Here is a 25,128-nt window from a genome sequence, read left to right as displayed (position 1 = left end):
CACATGCTTACCGCTTGGGAAGTGCGGTCCCCTGGTCTGCGCCCTCGTCAGGGCACTCTGCACTGCCTGCTGGAAGTTCTTCCCAGGAGTCTGCTGCTGTGTGTACATGCTATAAATTGAACTTGCAGCCACAGTTTGAGGCTTTCGAAACGGTGGCTGTGAAGTCTCTTTGGCTGGCTGAGGAGTAAAAGGCCTCACAGCTGCTGCTGGGGGACTCTCCTGTTTGGAGGAAGGAAGAATTTGATCCTGGCTAGAGGAAGAACCTGCAGGAGGTACTGAAATTCTTTGCTGTATCTGCTGAGAAGGATGGGAAGACTGCTGTGTCACTGGTTTTTGCTTGTTCCCCATAGCTACAATAGCCAAAGGCAGCTTCTGCAGGTTTCCATCCAGCTTTGTATCAGAAGGTTGCAAATGACTGGTTTGACCAAAGTAAGGCAAGTTTATCTGTTTTGGTTTAGTGGGGACAGGTGGTGGCACCTTTGTTACATTTTTATTGGTTGTCTGAAAGACAAAAAAATTTAATTAAGATAAAAAAGTAAAAAAAAGTTCACAATTCTGCTGTGAAGGATCAAAGAGCCTCAAAGAAGAACACAGTATCTAGTATTTCTACTGTTGCTGTAATACTGTTTACAACATCATTGGAAACACGAAGAGACTGCTTGAAACATTTTATCATCATTGTTGTTTATATAATAGTTTGAACCCATTTTCTTTAATTCCTTCTGTAACAGCTATGTTTAAAACACCAAGCAATGGCAGGGCACAGTATTTTCTCTGTAGAGATATCAGAGACACTTAGTAGCCATCTGTAGGCAAGAGGTTGTTTTCCAACAAAGTACTCGTCATCCCCCAGTTCTGTTACTTCTCCCTTACCTCATCAAATTGTGCTCGTGTCAAAATTTAAGTGGGAAGTCTTGCTGTAATCAAACATTTGAAGGACACTGTTGCATTAAACAGTGAAACAAGTGTGTAAATGATTTTAAAAAACCCATGCAAATGCTTCTGCACATCCATTCTTTGGGGGGAAAATACACACATACACCCTAGTACAAGTAATACAGCCATTTTTATGTATTAAGCCAAAATGTAGATTTCCATCACAGTGACTGTTAAGAATGATTTTTGAGTTACCAACTGCCACTAGAAGCCTAAAAGAAAGACTTTTTTCCCTAGAAGCAGTCTTTTAAAAGATGACCTAGGTACTTTCAAGAGAGCTTTCTGACAGCACTGTATGAAAAGTTGCATAATCCCTGTTGGATGGACAGTTTCCCGCATACCTGTGCTTCTCGCAGGAGATCTTCACTGCTCTGGTTCTTCCTCAGAGTGCCGAGCCCGGCAGACTGGTCCACAGAATCAAACATTGAGAACGGACGCACCTTCTTCTCTTTGTCTCGTAAGAAGGTTTCTCCTTCAGCTGTTAAGAGAGAAGACGACTTTCAAAAGTCATCTTTGCAATATTCACCACAGTGTACGCAAGGGATGTTTTTTGCATCCATCTTTCCCCTGCACTAAGGACCCCATGGCCTGCCAAATGAACAGGAGCATGTAGGGAAGGCATTACTATCTATCTACTTCACCTGAAGTGAGTGGTGGGTTTGGTTTCTTTTTAAAATCCCTGCAACACCATATTAAGGACTACATGGCAATATGGGTTTTTTGTGCTTTCAAATGGATTCTCAGTATTTACTGAAGCACTTAGAAGAGACAGATATCATTAACTAGATTCTCCATATTTTAGGATTAGCCAAGCACACAAGAACATACCTTGTCCTTCATTAGTCACAATTCCTTTTCCTGAAGTCAAGGCTGATCCTTGACTAATATGATTGTCTGCATTTGAACTATTCCAGTCAGGGGCAGACAAGGAAGGTTTTGCACTGGGGACCACAGAAACTAGGAGAGAACAAGTGGAAGAGATTAAGCTAAAATAGTAGTTTTTATTGACTTATTTATTATAGGTAGGCAGGCTTTTTTAAGAATCAGGTCTAGACAGTATCCAAGTATCCCATACAGGTTAACTGCTATAAATCCTGTCACTATAGCTTTTCATTTGTTTGTTTTAAAAAGAGGATGCAAGCCAAGTTCAGAAACAACTATCAAAGCTGCAGCAAAACTATTTGTCCTAGAACACACCTGCATCTAGAACATTCGAAAAAGAAGCTTCTCTAGATTGCCTTCTTTCCAGTTGGTAGGAAACTTTCTTTGAATATTTGCAGTAAGTTAAAAGTGACACGGTGGTTAAGGAAGTATGAAAAACACATACTGTGCAAAGAAAAACATGATGCTGGCCCTGCCAGTGACATCCACCCAAAACAGCAGAAAAATCATCTGTGTGTTTATTGCAGAGGTACTGCAATAAAGCTGATCTTTACATTCACTGGAGTAGACATACAGCTCTGCAAAAATCACTAAGGAAGTGTTTCAACTTGCTATTAAATACTCCAAATTCTCTCTACTAAATTCTAAATAATGTAATAAATAAGTAATGTTAAATTCAAACAGTAAAGATAAGCAGCAGCATACAAGTTCCATTCTGACAAAGTACCAAAAACTCTAACAATGCAGTCATTTTGCCTAAATGCTAAAAAATAAGAAGTGATGTTTCAGTTCAAATAGCTCACCACCACACATTCCTCTAGAAAAAATTCTGTATGATCTAGAGCTAAAATTACACTCCAGTGTTTTAGGATCAGCAAACCAGATAAAATTAAACAATCCTCCATTCTCCAATACAGCAAGACACTCATACTGCTTCTGTGCAATGGTTACTTTAATAATACCTGCCAAAACTGGAGATGGAGGGAAGGAGAAGAAAAAAAAAAAAAACAAACCAGAACTATTTTAAAAGCTCAGTCTATTTTTTCCTTTTCAGAAAATCAGAGTTTCTCTTCTCTCCCAGATGAAAAGTGAGTCTTCTCCCAAGACAGCACAGAAGAGATATTTGCAACTCTCTAGTTTCTCCACACTTCTCTCATGGAACTGAACTGTCTCTCATAGGAGAAACCCACAGAGAGAAGCCAAGCAAATCTCCATTAATTCTCCAAGTAGGAGAGGCCAAGCCTCACGTCATCAAGTGAATAACTTTATTGCTATTTCTGTGCTACAATCAACTGCCTGCTTTGTAATATTTCTTGTAATGCTAGTTAATCCTTTACATGTGTCATTTCCAAAATGCATGATCAAAAACTTGGCTTTACTAATTTTTAAATCCAAGCACCAGGTTGTTACAGGTATGTCTTAAAACTGCCTCTAGAAACTCAAACACAGACTGGTGTATACTTTTTAGCAGAACTTCCAAATAAATAAAAAATTAATTAGTTTACAGAAAAATCCTCCTTCATTCCACAATGTAAAACAAATCAAATTGCTCACTAAGAGAATTACTTCATTATAACACTATTGTTATAACATTTATAATGATACAAATCATATATCCTCAGTGCTTATAAAATGTATTCACTGGTGCAAAAAAAAAAAAATTGCAAATAGTAAGACTGACATCTCAAGTAACACTTTGCTCTAAAACAAACACCCAAACAGAGCTGTTAGGTAAAACAAAACATGTCTGGATAAGAACTATTAATCATAAGCCATTACCTGCAGGAGCTTTAGCTTGTGAACTGTTCCCAGCTCTCATGTTGGGCAGAGTTTGTGTTTTTAGTGGACCATCAGGTACCTGCAAAGCTTGTGTCCCATCTGAAAACGCTGGTTTCACCAAAAGTTCAGGTCTGGAAGCAATACGTGGCATAGTAGAGGACTGGATATAAGGACCTACTGCTGCCACTCGACTTGGAGCAGAAGACACTGGCTGGGGCAAATTCCCATCTGAGGAAACCTTTGGGAAAGTAAAAGAAGAAAATGTAAAGAATTTTATGCTGCAGTATCCATACATCAGAGCTTGAAACAAAAGTCAAAAAGGATAAAACAAGTAGCAAGTGATACTCCAATATTAAAAATGCTTTTTTGAAAAAGCAAGCTTTAAGAATTATAAACCTGAGGTAGTAATACCAAAAAAAAACTAAAAAAAAAAAAAATCCATGACAGCATAAGAAGATTTCTTGTCTGTAAAGAGTAAGTAGGTTAACACTAATGTACCATGAAAAGGACTTTAATAATACAAGACTTCCTCTACATATGGATAAAGATGACAAGTCTAGCGTCTGAACAGCCCTCCCCACAAGCAAGTTTTTACTTCAGACTGTACAGGCAACAAATAAAATGAATGTTTTTGTTATTACATATCCCACACTTACTGGTACATTCTCTTTCTGTTGCAGAGCTGCCTTTTTCTTCCACAGACGCTCTCGCAGCTCATTAACACGCTTATCCATGACTGCCACCTCCAAGTTGCGCTTGTTCAAACACTCCCTCTGTTGCTGCAGCTTGGCATTCTGCTCCTGGTTCAGTTTGTTCCTCAACTGAATAAATTCACAAAGCAGTGGGGGAGGAGGAGAAAACAACAAAAATAAAAACAAATTAACTTTCAGGATAGGGGACGGGGATCTGTTACAAAGAGAAAAGCCTTTTAAAAAGTCAAGTCATGTTTTCTCTCCAGAGAAAACGTTGGTTAGCCTCCAAAACTGCAGAAAGGAAAGGTATATACACAATGTGCTCCTTCCTCTCTTTACGTTGAGCTCAGCACAACTAATCCCCCATCCTCAGCACTCAGCCACATGCAGGTCTGTCAGGAACAGGAGCAACAGGATTTCTTTCCAATATGGTAAGAAACAACCCAACCAACTTTTAAGCCCTTAAGAATTGTGGGTCACGAGCTGGCTTTCCATTACCTGCAGCTCCTTGTACAGGCGGTCGAGCTCAGCTACAGCCGACTGGTTGTCGTGGTAACCATCAATCCGGCCGTTCTTCAGCATCTCCAGTTGCCTGGTGAGCTCCTCCACTTTTGACACGGCCAGCACCAGCTCGCGCTGCTTTTGCTGGAACAGGCTGTTCATCTGTTCAATCTCCTCCACTGGAAAGAACGAGGGAGCACAATAGCTGCCCTGAGAAACAGCCGAGCGTGGGCCGCTTCCAAGGCAGCGGTTAAGGGGACAGAGAGCGCCCTGCCGGCCTCCGGAGCAGGGCTGCACAGAGCCAAACCAGCCCTTCCTCCGAGCATTTGCAAAAGAAAACTCACTAGCATGATTATGTAAATTTGGTCTACTTAGAGCACTGATGGGGAGGGAAAAAGAACACTTCTTTTACTTTCTGAAGTATGGAAACAAACAAAACCACACTCCCAGACTGAATTAATCTGTAGAAGCCTAAATTCACTGAATGCTGAATTCAGCAGGAAGACGCTCACTCAGCCACAAGGCATATGAAGACGCTCACTCAACCACAAGGCATATTTATGATATTTAAAACTCTAAATTTAAGTCATAAGAAGTCAGTGACAAAACATTCAAGCTGTTTTATTAAACAAAGACTCAGAGGGTTTTTTAGGGTCTATTACAAATATCTGTCATCAGCTGCTCCCACTGCCAAAACTGTTCTATTATAGAACAAAGTTTAAAAAAAATCAGTAAGAATTCAAAGTACCACCAAGACTAGACCTGTTGGGGATGGTGTAGAGAAACAGATTCACATGCTCCAATATCTTGTACTACTCTACTATCCTTCTATGCCTTTAAACTCATGTTTATTTTGTGCAACAGAACCCAAACAGAAAGTGGATTCTCCCCATAGAAAACCACTTTTGCTTTATCTGTAAACCACAATGCCTCCTACTAAAACAACATATTTATATTTTACCTTAACAAACCAATATATTTTCATTTGAGTCAGGCTGGAAATAACAAGTTCTGCACAATACGTATGTATAGAGGATGAAAAGGTAGGCAGAAGAATATGTGTGAATATTAAGTCTGAAATAAATATTTAATGTTGCATCAACATGCCGAACTACAAGCACTCAACTAGTACTGTAGCAAGCCAGACTGTGGTCAGATTCACATAATTAAAAAGGAAATATGCTGCCAATTTGGCTATTAAATTACCTCTCACATAAAAGGTAACATAGGTATCAGGCAAAGCTTTGTTACAGGCCAAGAAAATAACACTCTAGATGTGTAGGGTATTGACATGAAGGATGGAAAAAGTTACTGTGGTACACAAAGGTATTCAAGTAAGGAAAAAACCTACACTGTAATTAAAGAGCAGACATGCTAGGTTTGAAAATATAGGATGCTCTTACAGGATATTTTAAAATACAGTAAGAAAATAGATTTTATTCTACATCATTCATGAGTTTTCTTGGTAAATACAATATGTGAAATTGTTAAGATCAACGTTTCCTGGAATGCTGTAAATAACTCATCTGAATCACTGAAATCACCAGAAATTTTAGAGTTCCAAGAACTGCACTTCCTGAAAAATCATAGGCTACTTTCCCCAAGCAGCAACTCACCTAATTTCCCATTGCTGAGTCTTTTCTGCTCCACGTGGCCTTTCAGTGCTCTCACTTTTTTAAGTTTGGCTTCTTGATTCTCAGCAATTTCCTTTAATCGCTTCAGTTTTTCCTGTTCAGCAGCTTGCTGTTGCTGTCGCTGATCTTGCTGCTTCAGGAATTTCAGACGTTGTTCCTGCAGTCAAGACAAGGATTTTTTAACTTATTTTTTTTTAGATGATGTTACAGTAAGGTACTGACAAAAAAAAAAAAAAGTCACCACAACAGTTCAGATCAGCTTCAGCCCAGTATCCCAACTTTCCAAAATGTCAAGGGAAGTCTGAGAGAACAGAGCAAACATGAACCTGTTCACATACCGAACACAAATATGTCCCAATGGTTATAAATGGAGAACTGCATGCTGTAGTACAAGAACCCACTGAAACAGAGGTGGCATCCATGTCTAACAGCTCCCGGTAATTTTTTCATCCATGAAATTGCTCAAAACCCTCTGAGGCTTAAGAAAAATTTTAGCATTCACATTCCATGGCATTTGCCTATTTCATTTAATCACTATTTGGCTCTTGAGTTGCAAGAGCTAGTGACTATTTCCTCTCTACCTTCTCCATGCTACTTGTACTTTACAGATCTTTGGAATATGTCACATTTAAAAAACTGTAAGTCATGCTGGAGAATATTAGACATTCTTTACAAATGCCTTTATATAAGGTATTCCATAAATTATTGGTATTTTTCATCACTATTCGTGATTTTACTAGTTCTGCTAAAACCTCTGTGAGATGGGGAATGACTGCACACCAAAGTTCTGAAAATATACCATCTCCTGATAATGATCACCACTATCACAACACAGTTAATTCAGGACATGGGAAAACCTTCATAGTGACCTGGCCCCCATTTATACAACAGATATCATCTTAGTGGAGAGGATCCTTTTGCCTCTCCAAGAGTATAAGAGTAAAATGTGTTATTTTCTATATATACATGTATCTAATTTAGACCTAAAAGAAACCATTAGACCACCAGATCACCTATAGAGAATTCCTTTTAATCACTGGCCATTATTCATGGCTTCCAGTTCTGGAGATATGTTTTTCCAAGATAGCAGAACTATTAAGACTTTCCCAAGCACCCAGTAACAGCCAAGACTACCACCGCTTACTAATATTAGAACTCCACAATTCCTCAAAAAAAAAAAACACCAAAAAAACCCAAACAAACAAAAAAAAAACCACCCAAAAAAATCACCATATTTAGAAAACAGTGCACTTTGAATAAAAAAGGCAGAGCAAAAAGTGAGCTCGTCTTCCAGAGAAAACTAGGCAGCACCTACAGTGTATGTACTACTTTAGAGTCACTCCCACGCAGGAAAATGTCAAAAAAAAAAAAAAAAGATATTACAGCTCATGTCTAAAAAGAAAGTGTATATTTCCTCCCTCGGGATCTATTTTTAATATTGCATCTGATTTCAGAAGGCAGGAAAGAGGCAATGGAAAGTCTCTCTGAAGAGGCGTCCAGAAAAGCAGGTTTATTCCAGAGAGTGACATTAAATGAAAAATTCTACCACTGGGACACCCACAAGGCTACTCTTCTTCAAACCACAGGCAGCAGCCACCTACCTGATGGGTAGCTATCCAGACTCAACTCTTTCTTTTTTTAAATCCTGTACAACTCCCTTTACAGTAAATACATATCATGTTCTATTTCTTGTTTCATATATATAGTGGCTGTAAGTGTTATTTATAAGACCAAGGTGTATTGCCATCACCTTGTGAGAGAAACAGACAGTTGTGAAAGTTTAGGTTTCTCCTATATTTAATACATCTCAGCTGGAACTGAGAAGAGGGCAACTATTCTGCCTTGGCAAATTAAACAAGGCAGAGTGGGTATTAACTGTGCTGCTGAATTTCACGTGAAAACTCTAATCACTTGGTTGATTGACCACTTTCTTACATTACAGTTGCACCTTTGTCATACCTGTTCTTACCATAAAGCAGAAATAAAGTTTTATTGGCTATTTTGATAGGCCATAACATCACTTAGGTGCTGCAGAACCATTGGAAAGCCACAGTTTGAAGCATTTCCCCTAGGATAAAAGTTATTGAAGGCCAAAGGAATTGAACAAGATGCTAAAGATTGGGATACACACAGAGCTGATGTCAAAACGAGAGGGAGATGGAGCGTGTGACAGAGGAAGAGGAGTGAGACCAAATCCTTAAACCAGCCTTCCCCAGTAAAGCACATTCTGAAATGCATAGGAACTCATCCACCCAGACAGACAAACCCTCTTCAGGACAGGCTCACATTCAATGATTCTCTGCCAAAAGCAGGATTTTCTGTTATATTTTCAAGAGTAGTGTGTACCAACAACACTTAAGTCAAATAGCAACTCTGTGCCACTATTCTGCAGATGCATTCAGAGTATTTTTCTCTCTACACAGTTCAGGAGCACCCTGTGTGCTTTCATTAGCTTTTCTGTTATTGTTCTGCAAGTATTCTATAAATCAGTGTCCTAGTTACTTTTATCACATATGTGCCATCTATTCCAGAGAGCTGCCCCAGGAAACCAGGCACATTGAACTCTATCAGGAGAAGGTGAGATATCATTGCAGGACAGCATTACATTATATCCTGAGACAAAAGCCTTGTTCAGTGATCAAACTGGTGAATTGCTGGTCACCACATGGAGCACAAATAAAGCTGACAGAGCCACCAAGATGAATGACAACACATTAATGTTATGTGCTCTATCCTTTCAGGAAGCTATAGGGTCACTTCTATCACTGGCATTATTTTAATGTTTTACTACTAGGTATTTGCATAGATTGACTTTCAAATTTAAAAACAGGCAGCCAAAGAAAGGGCTCTGGTTATAAGAGGTGAAGAAACACAAATTCCCATCCCTCTCTCAACCTCACGTGACTCTTACTACACCTTTGTTCCTGGCTGTAAACAATCTAATTCCAAACTCACCTTGTTAGCCAGCATCTGCTGTTGAGCTTCGATTTGTTGCTGCTGGCGGGATGCCATTTCCTGAAGTTCAGCCAGTGTCATGTCCATCCTTGGAGCACTCACCTGTCAAAGAAAACCCAAAGCATTTTAGGTTTAGAATTTTTGATGTGGCTAGTATGTAACTCAACAGAGCTACTGCAGAAAAGTAAGATAAAAGTCTTTAAAAATAAAACCCACCGAATATTCAATAAAATAATTCAAAATGCCACCTTTTAATAGTAAAAGAATAAATACTTTTAAGTTCTTATGCATGTGTAGCCCAATTCAGCAACCCACAAAGGATGACATCTCTTGGAACATTAATATTTCTAGCAAAATCCCAGCAGCATTTTAAGGAGGTATTTCAGAGCACTTTATAATTAAGTTCAGCATGAATCAGCTTTGACTGACTGAGCCCAGAATGCTCAGCACATGGCAGGATAGATCTGTGGTCGTAGGTGGATCACTGCAATTCAACGTAAGTCAAAGAAAATGGAAAGTTTAAATATAGCTGGGCAAGGGGGAAACACCACTTTAAGACAGAACTATTATTAGTTATCCGTTCACACGTTTTTGAAATCAAGATTCAATCTCATATCCATAATTATATCTTTCGGAGTGAGAAGAAATGTCAGACAAGGAATTCAATGTGGAAACACTAAATGGTCTCATCTTGAAATCTGGAACTAGGAAATCTCTGACACAAAACCGAGAGACAGAAACATTAAACTCAAGTGGCATGAGAAAAAATTTTTGATGGGAGTAGAGGAGGGGAAGTATGCTCAATTTGCTGCTCTGGCATCACCTGTACAAGCAGAGAGATGGTAGCCTACAGATCTCAGTGACATCTTAAAAACAGAAAGCCACGATAAAAACTGCTAGAGGCTTTGTGTCAATTTTAGAGCAGTCATTAGCAACCTTTCCAAAATAATCTCTTAGTTTCCATGGTAGGATTTGCACCATTATCTCCAAAGAGGGGAAGCCTCCAGTGTCACTATACTGGTCACTGCATCAAGGACTTACTCCATTCTCTATTCTTCGATCACCAGGCACTTTCACACCATTTCTTTTGAAGGCTGGATCTTGAGACCTTTGTCCAGTCCCTAGATAGAAATAGTCAAAGATGGTAAGGTATTTTAAGATTTTTCTTATCCTTTTAGACATAGCATTCACTACAAAAGGAGTACAATCATTATGGTTTAGATTCTAAACACCTGTTCTTCTCATGTTTACCACTAAGATAAACTTAACTCATGACATAAAACATTTTTATGGTTGCTGTTTGATGACAACATTTTAAACTATAATTCTGTTAAAAAAAAACAGACAAAGAAAAACAGCTTAACCAACAAGCAGGCTACTTCAGTATTTATCCTGTGGTGAACAGGCAGTCTGCCTCTAGTAAGTGTGTATTATAGATACATAGTTTAAAAGCACATTTTTTTTTCTCTTCTTAGCAGTCATTGTGTCAGTAAAGATGCTACTTAACTAGACTTCTACTTTAATGATTCTATCAAATTACATACAAACAGTGTTCAGATACCAAATACCAAACTCATTTCCCTGTAGGACATACATGTACTACAGGATGAAGCCATGACTGCTACCTTCTTGCCCATTTGATACCTATTTAAAGACCATCTTTCTGTGAGATTAACTGCAGAGCTCAAATATATTGCTTAGCAATGCTATGGCCAATAAAATGACAATAATCCTAATACTACAAGCACCCTGGACTTGAAAAAATACATCTTGACAACTAAACTGCTCTGTAAGATCCTTAGTAGGTAGAAATGGCACAGCTTCAGCTTTTCGTGCACTCATTCTATCATCAGTACACATTTCAAACATCAAGGTAAGTTTAGTCATTTAAAATATGCTGGATACAAAGCCACTTAACAGAAATGCAGTATTTCCAACACTGAGGACGATTACTAAGGATGAAAACAGGAAAAGAAGATGAAGAAGAATCCAGTAGACTGTTTTAAAAGTAAAAGTCTTAAAGATTCTAATGAAAAGATAAATGTAGGATGCACAGAAAACCCTTGAAAAGCAGAAAGTAACTTCCTTTATAGGTTTTACATTTAAATTTACAATGCACAGATATTACATTCTCAGAGAACGTGACCAGGCCGTTCATTTAATGCTATTCCTGAAAGTAATGCAAATGTGTAGATTGTAGGAGAAACTTTGAAGAACTCTATCTTTTACCAAGTATACTAAGTTTATCACCCTGGTAAAGTATTATCCAGGTGAAACATCCTGAGCCCAAAATATAGATTAAATCACTACCTAACAGTTTGGTTTCTAGATTTAAAAAAAGAGACCATCATACATCTCTTTTGCTGCAGAAAATATATTTAACACAGGACACCCTCAGACGATGCAGGGATAACCAACTCTAGAAAACCTGCAGGAATTTCAATCTGGATTTAGTATTCCCAGATATGGCAAGGAAGGATGAAGTCTTCACAAAAATAGCCAGTTTTCTGTTGCAAGCCTTCTTGGTTCATAGGAAAATAATGGTCATACAAGAGGGACTGCAACACTGTACTGACTACGAACATTAATAAGTAACATATGCAAGCTGTTTCCTTAACCTCGAGGAATGAAATGAGACTTGAACAAATGAACCAGCTGAGACCAACACGTACCTGCTTCCCGGCAGGGAGAGCGTTCATGCCGAAGGAAGAAGCGAACCTCACTCCTCTGCATCCCAAAGCGCTGCAGGATATCCAGCATCCGTTCATTATCGGCTACGGGACGCTCTGAAAAGGTAAAAAACCAGCTGACTACTGCATCCCATCATAGCTTGGGCACATACCAAAACAAAAATATCCATCATCTTTCATTTGAACACCTGTTATTACACAGGTGCAGTGGGTACACATAATCCTTGCCCTCACCCAAGGCATTTCTACTTCTCCCTTAAGAAGCCACAGTATCACTCCTTGCTTTTGAAACTAAACCAACACCTCTGAATAGCAGCCCTTTAAAAGTTCACCCCTGAAGGGAAAAGTTGAGGAATTGTCGAAGCCTGAGGGAAAACAAACAGGGAATTTAGACCTTTCAGCTCTAGTGCCTTTCTTTTGTATTTGCAGATCATCTTGCCCACTCACCACTACAGGAAATGTGCTGGTGCACCTTTTGCTCACTTCTTCGGTACCCCAGACAAACTTATTCCTCAGTCATTCCCACACCCTCCTCAAGGGCACTGCTGCTTTGATTCCTACAGGGACTCATTTACTTCTTAATTCCAACGAGAATTAGGAGAGACGCAAAGATAAACTCTAAGGGAAGAGGGAATTCTTCCTTTAACTTCCTAAGGCTCACAATCCAACGCTGGATGGCAGCCCTTGCGCTCCAGCTCAGGCAGCAGCACTCAGTACCCCGAAAAGGCTCCCAGGCAGTTCCCAACAGGCCTGATCCTCAGCGTGCCAGCACAGCTCCTGTCACTTCAACTGTTCTCCCACAGCTCCTGTCAGACATAGATCTGGCTCATTCTCTTGGACAGCAAATTTCATGAAGTTCAGATCAGATGCATTTTGAAAGCCCTATTTCTGATAAACCTTGAAAAGCTGAACTACTTTGGATTCACAGCTCAAAGTAAAAAAATGATCAGACAGTGAAAAGTGAGTCCAATAAGAACTTGCCATTGTCTTTCAGACAACAGAGATGAAAAAGTTACATGCACAAGTTCCACTGAATATCCTTTCCTGCTCTTATTCCCACATTCAGGATTCAGTCATATATCCTATTTTTAAGATGTACTCATTGCCTTTTGATAATACAAAAATCTAGTGTGAGCCTATATCTACCAACTCCATTTAGCAGTACTACTATCTTTCTGTATTATCATTCTTTCAAAATTGACATACTTCATAGCTGGGCATTCACAGACAGGATATAATTAGAATTACTTATTGGCCTCTAAATCTTCACATAAAAGCAATTTCTTTTGCTATTCTAGACATTTTGCCATAATTTTTTCTGCCTATTTTAAATGTGATGGTGATGGTGTGGCCAATATATCATAGTAGTGAACTTTACACAGTCAAGATACTGTCATAATATCTTCTAACAGCATTGGGGCTCATGATCAGGTTGGACCCATTTGTGCTGGATGTCAGACAACTAGAAGACATTGTTCCTGGCCTGAGAAATGAGACAAAGAGTGAAATGAAATACCACCATTTTTGCACTAGTTTCATTTTTCCTGACACGGCTTTTGTTGAAAGTTTCCTTTCATTATTTATGCAAGGGGAGGAAAAGAAAAAAAGAAATCAGAGAGTAGTTCATTCACATTCAATGGAGTCTTTCAAAGTCACTATCTTAATATGAAATAACCTTTTCAGCAGGAAAAACTGTTGGCATTAAGTATAAATGTTTTCAGTTTCATAAAAAAAGGAGCTACTAACATGTTTTCAGCATGTGAAAAACTCTTTTTAACATAAAAGCATTTCTTTAAATGAAAATGCTGCAGCTGTGCTCAAGCAATCTAGGAAGAAAAATTTCTGGAGTCACTGTCAAAAGAGATTAGCTTTACAGAATAAGCAAGTAGGTCACTGTTACAGAAAAAGCAGTCTCTTGGCGGTTACTTGTCTAGACAGCTAAAAAAGCTCCTCATCTGCTAAACCTTAATTCAAGAAAAAAAAAGGCAAAACCAAAACAAAACAAAAAAAATCAACAGTACCACTGTCAGATTTCTGACTTAGAGGATATATAGCAGGCTTATGAGACAGATTTCTAGCAGCTCGGCAATACCTCAACTGAAACTCTATAATCAAGGGAGATGCCCTTTACACAAGGATTCTGTCAATACTGACTTCAAAGGAAGGTCAGAGAGACTGTCAAATACCAAACAAATGTACATTTGGAAAGCTCAAGAAGAAAGAATAATCAGTTTTCTTTTTTAATTCCCTATCTGTCTCATAAAGACAAAAAACTTTTATACACACACATACCTTTTGACTGCTTTCCACAGCGGCCAAGGTAGTCACCTAACAGAATTCTGACAAAAATAGGAAGGTCAAGAAATTTGAAGAATATCAGGGCAAAATTTCAAGCAAAACTGGCAGGACAGGGAGAGTAGTAAACTTGCCCCCTTCAGGGAGCAGAGTGCCTCAAGCACACTTGCAGCAATCTTTCAAAGTATGCTTAATAAGGTCTGACAACAGAAGCTAAAATTCCTGAGCAAGAGTCAGAAAGGAGAGGAACGATGTAAGAAGGATCCCAGTAATCTGAAGTCTGAGAAGTTGTTTTCCAACATAAATCTTTTGTTTCTACTCCAAAAGGTTAGCTGTCCTGCACCATGTTTGTTTTAAAGCAGTTTCATTTGTTCAGTGTAATATGCAAACAAAACAGAAGTCATGGCTTATCTTGGTAAAACAAAACAGCAAACTTCGCTGACATCTAAAATGAGATTGGCTAAAAGTATTTCTCTTCCTTGCTGCCCCCTCCCCCCAAAAAAATCCAGGACATACATGGAAACATATCTTGTAAATAGTTGTTCCTGGATGTTATAGAGATGCTTAAGAAAAAGATATATTTTATCCAAAACAACTTGCACATATCCAGTACTAAAGTATTTAATGTTACTGATTTGCGACTACTGCATTTTTCATTAACAAGTACAACTTGAAACTGTATTTGAAACTTCAATAGAAGTCACACACTTTGGTCACAACAACTACACACAGCGCTACAGGCCAGGGCAGAGTGACTGGAAAGTGGTCCCCCGGAAAAGGATCTTGGAGTTGCTGTGGCTGACAGCAGTTGAACATGAGCCAGAAAAAGGCCAAAGGCATCCTAGCCTGTATCAGCAACAGTGTGGCCAGCAGGACCAGGGCAGTGACTGCCCCCCTGTACTCAGTGCTGGTGAGGCCTCATCTCAAATCCTGTGTCCAGTTCTGGGCCCCCAACACAAGACAGACACCGAGGTGCTGGAGCGAGTCCAGAGAAGGGCAATGGAGCTGGTGAAGGGTCGAAAGCATAAGTCCTATGAGGAGCAGCTGAGGGAGTTGGGGGTGTTTAGCATGGAGAAGAGAAGGCTCAAGGATGACCTTATCACCCTCTACAACTACCTGAAAGGAGGTTGTAGCCAGGTGGGGGTCGGCCTCTTCTTCCAGGTAACCAGCAACAGGACAAGAGGACATAGCCTCAAAATGCACCAGGGGAGGTTCAGGTTGGACACTTCCTCACTGAAGGGATAGTTGGGCATTGGAATGGGCTGCCCAGGGAGGTGGTAGAGTCACCATCCCTGGAAGTGTTCAAAAAACGACTAGTTGACATGGTGGTATTCAGTCAAACGTTGAACTTTATGATCTTGGAGGTCTTTTCCAACCTTAATAACTCTGTATTCAGTTTTACACACACTGCCCTTCTGTATATTTCTGTATACAGAAGTAAATAACTAGCAAATATGACAGAATCAGTGGAGGTAACTAGAATAACTTGATTTCTAAAACAATTGTCAATGTGTTCACTGTAGAAATGGATGAAATGTTGTCTTATGACAATAGCTGTGCAAGTAACGTTTAGATATCTGTTCTCATGTAATTCATGACGTCTTTGCAAAGACTAATCTCAAAAAAATTCTCTGCTTCCCATTATGTTTCTGTATCCAGATTTATTTTCTTACATCTCCTTGACTAGCAGAGAAGCTGATTACTTCATCATATGAATAAACCTCTACCTATTATAAGGTCCCACTCACCTAGAAGTTTACTTTTCAGCTTAACATGACCATTTGGACAGTGAGTACTGGCAGACTTCACTTTTCCTTTACTACAGATGCTATCCTTTGATTTCAGGACAATCTCACTGCCCTTTCTAGCATACTCTACATCAACATCTCCAAAGCCAGTCAAGAATACAGGTTCAAAAAACACAAGGAGAGGAGCTGCCCACTCTAGCAGGGCTCCAGCTTTAGTAAGGACAGGAAAACCCTGTCCCTCATCACAACCACCTGTACTCTTTAACAAGCTGTGGGCACTAAAGCTAACTATAAATTCAGTAGCTTTACCTAAACCTTTATTTTACTTTTCTTTCACTGTAGACTTTGTGTTGATTTAGACAAAGATGTATGATAAAAATACATTCCTAAAAGAATTCTTTCCACGCTGAATTGACAACTTTACTTTACTATTAATTATGAAAAGATACTCTATTTCCTAAGGAAAAGAAAAATTCTGTTCCATTTTTTCAACTTAGAAATATCAGAAACATCTCTGTCAGAAGCAGCTAAATATCAAGAGACAACCCAGGCACCTCACACTATTAAACAAACATCTATCTCACCACAGACTTCTTTGAACAGATGTGAGCCTGAGCCAACAGCAGAGGAAGACAGGAATATAAGCCCTTATTATCTGATTCTTTTACAATCTTGTCAAAGTATCTCAAAAAAGTTGGCTCAAGCATAGCGATTTTTCACGACTTAAAACCCTGTCCAGGATTCATCTATCTTATGCCTCTGGATGGCTACCAGCATCTAAGTAGTACCATGGAGACAGGAGATAGTCCAGAGTCCTTTCCCATTTAAGCCATGAGACTTCAGCCATACTTTAGCTTTTCGTTTTTTTGTTGACATGTTCTCCAGTTCCAGTGGAGCACTGCAAGCTAGGGAGATTTGAACTTCCAAGACAAAAATCAGCAAGAACACAGAAAAACAAAAATGACCAAACACAACCCACTTTTCCACAGGCTTAAAAGGATAGGGGTTAGTCAAAAGTAGCTCCTATGTCCTCCCTGCCACCCACTTTCTTTAGAGAACTTCAACATCAGGTCACTCCTACTAATTATGCTAACACACTCCTTCCCATCCAAACTCAATTAACACAATTGGTAACAATGAAGGTGTCATCTCAAAAAGGAAGTTTTCTTTTGCCACTGCAAGTGAAAATAGCTCTGAGGTTAAAGAAACGATTCTGAACTGGTCACACAACTGCTAATACTTAGTACTTCAAAACCCCCACAGAAGCCACTGGGACCCCACTGCAGGGAGAAGGAGGAAGAGAAAACAACTTTCTCAAACCCATCAGAGATTCATGTAAGGCAGAGAAGGGTTGCATGGATAAAAACATCTGCATGCTTGAGCCGTCTCCTTTTGCTTTGAACTCATTTTTGCAGAGTGGGCATTTCTACGGGTGCATTATCACACAGCCAGTCTGATGGACAAATTAACAAAATGGTAATGCAGAAACCCTCTGGGACAGGATCACTTCTGTCAGATCTCCGTGTGCTACCTTATCAGAAGCAGTGAATGCCCAGTAATTCACCAAGTACCAGCTGACCTACCTGAGCCACACCACACCTCAGCCAGGTGGCACTCGCTCTCACCAGGCTCCTTGCACAGCTCCACCACATCTCTGCAGGTTGTTTCGGGGGTGACTGGCACCTCGGTGAAGTGCTGCTCATTGTTACTGAGGTACACGGTCAGAAACATCTGGAAAAGACAAAGGCAACAGCACGCAGTTACTTTATAACACAAAGGCAGACTGCAGCTTGGAGTCACAACCCTCTCAGTAAATGAATTCTTTCCAACACAATTACGTAATTTGTTATCAACTACCATGCGTACAGATTTCAAAACAAAACCAAATTTCTTTTTAAGGTAGAAGCGAGAGACATTAAAGAAGTAATCCTGTTTAACAAAATTACATTGCTGGAGGATTAGGCGGTTTTAAATCTGGACCTATTGGTCCTTGCTTCTCTCAAGGTGATGTGCCAGAGCTCCTCCCACCTCACTATGTGTATATACTGCACCCATTTGACACAGTAGTAGGAGAAACAGTCATCTAGAGTTCAGAAGTACTCTTTCTAGTGAAAAACAATGGTAATTAGGTCTAGTATTCAAAAAAACCCAAAAAAACCAACAAAAAACCAGAGCTTACTATGCAGGCAGTGAAGTGGAAACATAACTTGCATTTCTGTAACACATTTCATCAGAAGGTTTCTTAGGAACACAAGTCAACTTGCTATTCCCTAAGTCTAAGTCTTAATACAAGGTCCCCCCAAAGGCCATTCACAGGAAAGCAAGGATATTTCACTTGGCTTCCTCTCCACAGCTGTCGAAGGATCCTTGATTTTTGTTTATTCTGTTCAAACATACCACACAGCTAGATGTTATTCTTGCTCGCATCTTTCCTGCCACAACTACAAAACGACCACTCTAAAATATTTGTTGCCATATTTTATAGAAAATATTGATGATTACTGCCACTGAACACCATATTGCTATACACTATTAATATTAAACTGCTATCAAAGTTGAGCTGCCAGCTAAAAATTCACATCAGTTCTCTTCTGAGACCTGTTCTCAACTTCAGCATCAACTGGTTGCTAGTTACATGAATTCCAGTAACACAAAAAAAAAAAAAAAAAAAAATCAGTCAAATATCTCCAGAAAGCAATTGCTCCACTAAGCATTACAAGCAAAAGAAACCTACACAATTCAGTCTTTTTCATACAGCTGGGAAAGGTGTTTTCTCAGGAAAAGAAAAATCCTTGCTGGTTGTCATTTTTTAGAGGGTGAAAGGGGTACACATCATTACAAACAATAGTCCAAAAGTCAAAAAAAAGGGGGAAAAAGGGAATCAAAATCGAACACGGCAAGAGAGAGATAAAGATCCCTCTAAATAAATTTAAGCAATGAGAAGTCCCACAACAAACCCACTACCAGAACCATTATTTCTGTGATTTTGTGTAAATACACTGGAGCAAGTACTCTTTATGCCACTGCAAAGCGAAATTTAGCTTCACGGTTTTAACAACCCACTCTGGGGAATGCTTCTGGAATACAACCATGGACACACACATTCCTGATGTCTCCAAAGTCTTTCCAGGGCTCTTTTGAGTGCCAAGAGCCACCCTCCACCCCTACGAGAGAAGCTGCCTTTACTCTTAAAAACGTCTGTGAAAACACTCCACACACAGCATGTCTTGTTACAAGTATTTGGCCCACTCGTGGCAGTATAAACACTTGCAAACAGTGCTTTGGACCCTGGCACTGCACCAGACTTAGCATGCAGAATTTCTGACCTCTGGTTTTGCCCAGCTCCCCCAGACAAGGGTTTCTGATAAATTCCTAAACACCCTTCTTCAGAAAGGAAAAAGCCTACAGAGAGCGAGCTCAAAACTGCCTGTAATCCTTAGGAAAATAGCTGAATTCCCCCCAACCCCTTCCTTGTCACACTACTGGGGGGAGCAAAACCAAAAACAAACAGAAAAACCAAACTTGGAGCTTGTAAGGAGAGAAATTAGGAGAGAGGATGTGGAAAATGCAAAGGCAGCAACAAAATTTTGGTTACTGCCCCAGTGAACTCTTTAACCCTGTGGAGAGCAGGCAGGCAGATGGAGCAGGACACCCAGTGCTTGAGGATTTTTAGCTTGAACCGAGGCTGCTGCTCCCTCCACAGTCCTGCTCTTGGAGGGGAACATCCTGCCTGCCAGCCAGGGTCACAGTGCTCAACCACGGGCAGCAGGGAATTTGTTTTAGCACTGCTCCCCTCTCCAGGATGCTTTGTGTGGGCCAGAGCTGTGGCAGGCAGGCAGGTAGGATCAGTTTACCACACACACTTATTATATAGTAGGGACAAGCACAACCATTCTGCTGTTTACAGCACAACGAGGTACTGACCTAAATTAAGACAAAGCTTTCCAAGCAGGAACTCTGACACTTGGCTTTAATCTTTTGTCACTGAACATGCTACCTTCTAGATGCAGTGTTTCTAGAGGAGGCTGACAGGGAAGGATGCCAGGTGCAGCCAGGTAAGAATATCTCCTAATCACAAAAACTGGGGCAGAAGAATATAAAATAAAACAAAAGAGGCACCCAAATAGCTTTATAGCAGGGTTATATAGGTGTGTAAAGCACGTCAGCCCTTCACATTTAATGCTGTACAACCTTACATTCAGAACACCACTAAATCACACAGGCTGTGTATCTGCAATAACATTTGTTAGTTTTAAAAGATGAGCTCACAGATGGGAATTAAGAGAAAATTATAAAAATCATGGCATTATACACAAAGCAGACCTAATTTGACCCTAGCACGGCTGTTCACTCTTCAGTGTGCCTGTCTATATCCAGTTGTTAATCCTTAGGATTTAGCAATACAGACAACTACACAGGAAGGATCACGAGTTGCCATTTCTATCCACAATGCTCAGGATAATTACTAATACATTAAGCCAAGAGCACTCAAACCTGCTGTGTGGGGGCCATTTCTGGGACTTTGTAGTGTCTGCATTATCTCTATCCCACATATTCTAGGAACTAAGCGGGGGGGGAAGCAAACAAACCCCGCAAATTCCCTAAAAACATACCTCAAAGTCCTTAGAGTCTAAAGCAACTAAAAGGTTATGATATTGGTGTTACCTCATTCTGCTCCCCTTTAGCTCCAGGGACAATGCTGAGATGACTAAGTTCTCTAAGTAGTTGTGTTCCTCCTCTCACACCAAAACAGTTGTCACATTTATCACCACTGCCTGCACATCTGCAAGGTCTCCTGGGGTACCCTGCTCCCCACCTGGCCTCAGAGCTCTGACCAGGGAGTATCCATCACAGAGATGTCTCTCCTCAGAGAGGAGTGGAAAAGGTAAAGAAACTGATGTGAACCAAAAGCCTACTCTGGCTTCTGGGTGCTGCTCCTCACCCTTGGTGGCCGCTGTGGTTTGCACCACCTCACACCGAGGTCCCAAGAACTCACCCTCCTCCTGGGAATGGTTCAACTGTGACATGCATTAACCACCCTAACAGATTATATTGCAGTTTCATTGCTGTGTGGCAAAGAAAAACAAAGGAAATAAGAACACTCTCATGACACCCTTTTCACAAGTTGGAATCCTGTAGATTTCACCGAGCTGGAGCACAAAGCAGCCTCTTGCTCCTCTGCAAAACCAAAGTGGTTAAGACAGTTGTATGCAGGCATCCAAGAATTCAGGAAAAAAAAAAAAAAAAAGAAAAAGATTCAGTTTCAAGCCAGATATAAGTGAAGGACTTGACAAAAGAAATGAGAAGAAGACAAATCACAGTCAGACCATGAACTTCTCTTTAAGACAGCATCAAGGCAAATACAGAAATAGCTGACAATTTCATATAACCTTGAATCAGGGCTTTTTTTCCTCTACAGACTTTTAAAGAATGAGTTTTAGGAATGCCCAGCATATAGACTGAGCATTTTTAAACCAAACTCAGGTCCCTAAGTAAGTTCTAAACTAAAGATTTTCCCCTCATTCCCCACCTCGAAGACAAACTCATTATTTATAGGTACTGGAAAGCTTTAAAATGTGAAAGCACTGCAGTACTGTGGCATACCTGGGAGAAACCAGGGATGTGTTGTGTACCTACTGAAGCACTTCCTTTTAAAAATCACATCACAGATTTCAGCTGACTCTGCTACAGCTCAGAAAATAAAAGTTTGCAGTTATGGAGCCACCGAACGAGGCAGTTCGATCGGCTGCACCAAGGGCAAAGAGATGACCAAGGTCACATGAGCTAAAGGAAGAAAGAGCTCTTGCACAGAATGACTGCAGTGTATGACTTACAAACAACTGGATGGCAGAATACTGAACATAAAGGAGGACTTCATGTCTCAAAAAAGCCTGCCACTTAAGACACAAATATAATAAAATCCAAATTTGAGTCTCCTCAGCATGAAATTTTGTTTCAGCTCATATTACTCATGCATCACCTCAACTACAGCCTCCAAGTCTGGATGGCAGCACACCCAGGAACAGAATATAACAAGAAAGGAACCAAGCAGGAGGACAGAAGAGGGCATCAAATCAAGCAAGTCACACCCTATTTTATAATCCTCCATCTCTCCTCTACACCGCAGTCCCAAATAGCCTTACATTTGCCTGCAAATCTGACCTATTAATTGCTAAGCTCATCAACAGGAATTATACCAGTATTAAACATAACAGATCTCAACATCTGCAAATACATTTTCAACTGAAAGTAAAAATTTAAGAATGGCTAACTCTACAGAAGTGCAAGGCTATGGCCACACCACATTTTGGCTCCTGCTTTGTTGCAATACACACACACACAAAAAAAAACCACCCAAAAAAAGCACCAAAACCAGAAGAAATAGCTTCCAAACACATCTGGAATACTAACCTGAGCAGACACACATCCATCCAATTTACATCCATCCAATGAAATATCATTTCATATCAAAGGCCTCACATCACTCTTCTCCTTAGATCAGAAGGCTTCAATTATTGATTAAAGGGGGGAAAACAGAAATGCAATTTACTTTTCAGCTTTGATGGTGTTTCTGTAAGGATAAGATTTCTCTTACTCCTTAGTTATTATAAAGCTGATGTCACACATCTTAGGTATTAAAAGATGTTAGACTGGACATTTTCTAACTAAAATACTAATAACATTCAATTATTTGGGATGCAAGTATTCAGGGGAACACTATTATGGTGCATGGTCCAAATTAAAATACAAGCACTTCATTAATTCCTGAAGCTACCTGAGTTTAAAGGCATATACTTCCCTCCTCCCCCAGGTTTCTAGTGAAAGATCTAATTCAGATCATAAAATGTCAGCAATGAACAACAATCAGCAAAACTCAGTCCCTTGTAAGATATTATAACCAAGTAGAGAATATATTTTAAAGAATAACAACCCTGCTTTTCAGTATTTGCTGAATTCCTAACTTTATGCAGTCTTCCTGCACAGCACGTAATATACAATACAAACTGTGGCATCTATTCACATAGTATTCTTCATCTTCAAAGCATCTCGTGGCCAGGAAGTCATGACACAAGCAAGCAGTTTCCTACTTTACAGGCAGGGAAACTGAGGTGTACAAGAAGGCAAAAACAGAGACAATCACATTATTTGATAGCCAAACAAGCATACTGCCAATGGAAATCATGATTCATTTCATTACCTTGCATTAGAGTTAATAACATAATTCTGTACCACATTCCATATTAGCTGCACTTTAGACTGAAACCCAATACCCTTGAACCACTCATTACTAGTGTTCAAGGTTTTTATATTTCCCTAGCACAGCTAAATAATGGTCTTAGCTTGCATAACACATTTTCTTAGCTCTCATTTTTAAGGAGGCATTAAAAGTCACTCTTTAGGTATTTTCAAACCTAAACAATTCTAAGATTCTATGAATTTACATTGTGAACTAAAATGTATTTTAGAAGTTAGTTCTAGTTAGCTGAAAAACTAGCAATATTGAAATTTTATAATTAATAGACTGTCATATTTCAAGTAGGTGACAAATAAGAAATAACTGCTTTCACCCACAGCTTCAACCATAAATGAGTCTTCCCTGATAAACAGAAAACCCCTTCAAATAAAGAGTTTTAAATGGAAGTCTTGCATCTTACCTAGTGGGTACACTGATGCTGCACCTTCCCAGATGGCCACAAAGAAATCAGCAGCTAAAATAGGTATTTTTGCTGACTTGATGCAACTTTCTAAACAACAGAAGACAGCCTGCACAACAGCACATTTTCCTGATCTGATAAGCAGCATTCAGAGCTGGTGCAGTTACAGCTCTCCATTCAATGCAAAACATACTACCATAATAAAGTAATTCAGTGATTCTTTTGCATGAAGTTCCTCAGAGCCTGAAAACAGTCCTTCAGGAGGCAACATCCTCACTTATTGTGCCTAAAGATTAAGGTAAGCGAAAGATTAAGGTAAGCAAAAGATAATAATAGACTTACTAGAAGACAGGCACACAGGATGACTGCTATCCCTGATCCTTTTCATATTCAGCTGATCAACAAAGGTTCAACAGAAATGCAGAGTAAAGTTTAACATTTGTCTACAGCCACACCCAAACGCTTGGAGTTCAGTCCTTGCCATCTCACCCGCCGCATACACTACTCCGTTTATATTGTACTGGCTTTTGGCCATAAATACGAGAAAGGAAGTTATGATGCAAGGTAGGTGGAGTACAGTAGGAAGCACCATGGGATTGTTCAGATTATTCCCAGTCTATATAAAGCACAGCCCTTTTCCCTTTCAATTGTATCACAGCAGAAAACAAGATTGAGCTTTTACTCTCAATGGCACGGTAGTTTCTGCTTGTATAGATTATTTTAAGGATAAGTTTATCATGTATTTGTATTCTATCTTTGGTAAAAATGTCAGTTTTTTCCAGGACTTAAAATACAACATAGATCTACGTGCACTTTGGGGGAATGGGGAAAATAAACTGGAAACAGCAAAGAAGCAGCTTCCTTTTATTTCTCCCTCTTATCCTTAATGTAGAGAGAACAGAATCAAAGCCATCTGCTTTTGGTACAGGCTAGTTAAACTGGGAAAACACTACAGCACAAATGCCACATTACATCTCACTATCAGGCATGCATCTGAATCATCATTAGGGGAATCTGAAGAGCTGCAAGGAAAACAGCCTGACTTCTGGTCAAGTATCGTTACTGCCTGAAATTAGTGGATGCAGGTTTGCAATCCTCCTACTTCATGGACTTCAACCTCAAAGACAGAGCTCAGTGCTTACTAAATTCAGACTTACTAATGAGGAAGATGCAGTTACAATCTTCATGCCAAACCTTGTAGGAAATCATCACCTTAGTTTAGCCATTTTGATTTTGTGAAATCTATCAGGCAAAGCTCAGGACTGGTAAATACAGGATTCCTGACCTACATACCCTCTCTTTCAGCAGATTATTACGCATGAGGTCATTAAGAGAGCTTTCCCCACAAAGACTTACTTTGA

The 25,128-nt window shown here is 39.6% G+C and overlaps 1 protein-coding gene across 1 annotated transcript in view; it reads right to left on the bottom strand.

Moving 5' to 3' along the window:
* Positions 1 to 24,230, bottom strand: part of TP53BP2 (tumor protein p53 binding protein 2) — a 36,424-nt gene extending 12,194 nt beyond the window's left edge. The window contains exons 1-12 of the mRNA XM_029965075.1: positions 24,110 to 24,230; positions 17,696 to 17,843; positions 12,052 to 12,165; positions 10,421 to 10,500; positions 9,380 to 9,481; positions 6,407 to 6,581; positions 4,788 to 4,969; positions 4,254 to 4,418; positions 3,598 to 3,835; positions 1,765 to 1,893; positions 1,278 to 1,414; positions 12 to 501 (exon numbers count right to left, since the gene is read on the bottom strand). Coding sequence (XP_029820935.1) covers positions 12 to 501; positions 1,278 to 1,414; positions 1,765 to 1,893; positions 3,598 to 3,835; positions 4,254 to 4,418; positions 4,788 to 4,969; positions 6,407 to 6,581; positions 9,380 to 9,481; positions 10,421 to 10,500; positions 12,052 to 12,165; positions 17,696 to 17,843 — 1,960 coding nt within the window. The 5' untranslated portion in view covers positions 24,110 to 24,230. The remainder of the gene's footprint in view (positions 1 to 11; positions 502 to 1,277; positions 1,415 to 1,764; positions 1,894 to 3,597; positions 3,836 to 4,253; positions 4,419 to 4,787; positions 4,970 to 6,406; positions 6,582 to 9,379; positions 9,482 to 10,420; positions 10,501 to 12,051; positions 12,166 to 17,695; positions 17,844 to 24,109) is intronic.
* Positions 24,231 to 25,128: the final 898 nt, after the last annotated feature.

This window comes from Manacus vitellinus, unplaced genomic scaffold (assembly GCF_001715985.3).
Source record: "Manacus vitellinus isolate BGI_N305 unplaced genomic scaffold, ASM171598v3 scaffold_8_pilon, whole genome shotgun sequence".
In the NCBI taxonomy this organism is placed as follows: domain Eukaryota; kingdom Metazoa; phylum Chordata; class Aves; order Passeriformes; family Pipridae; genus Manacus; species Manacus vitellinus.
This window is presented reverse-complemented; position numbering and strand designations above follow the sequence as displayed.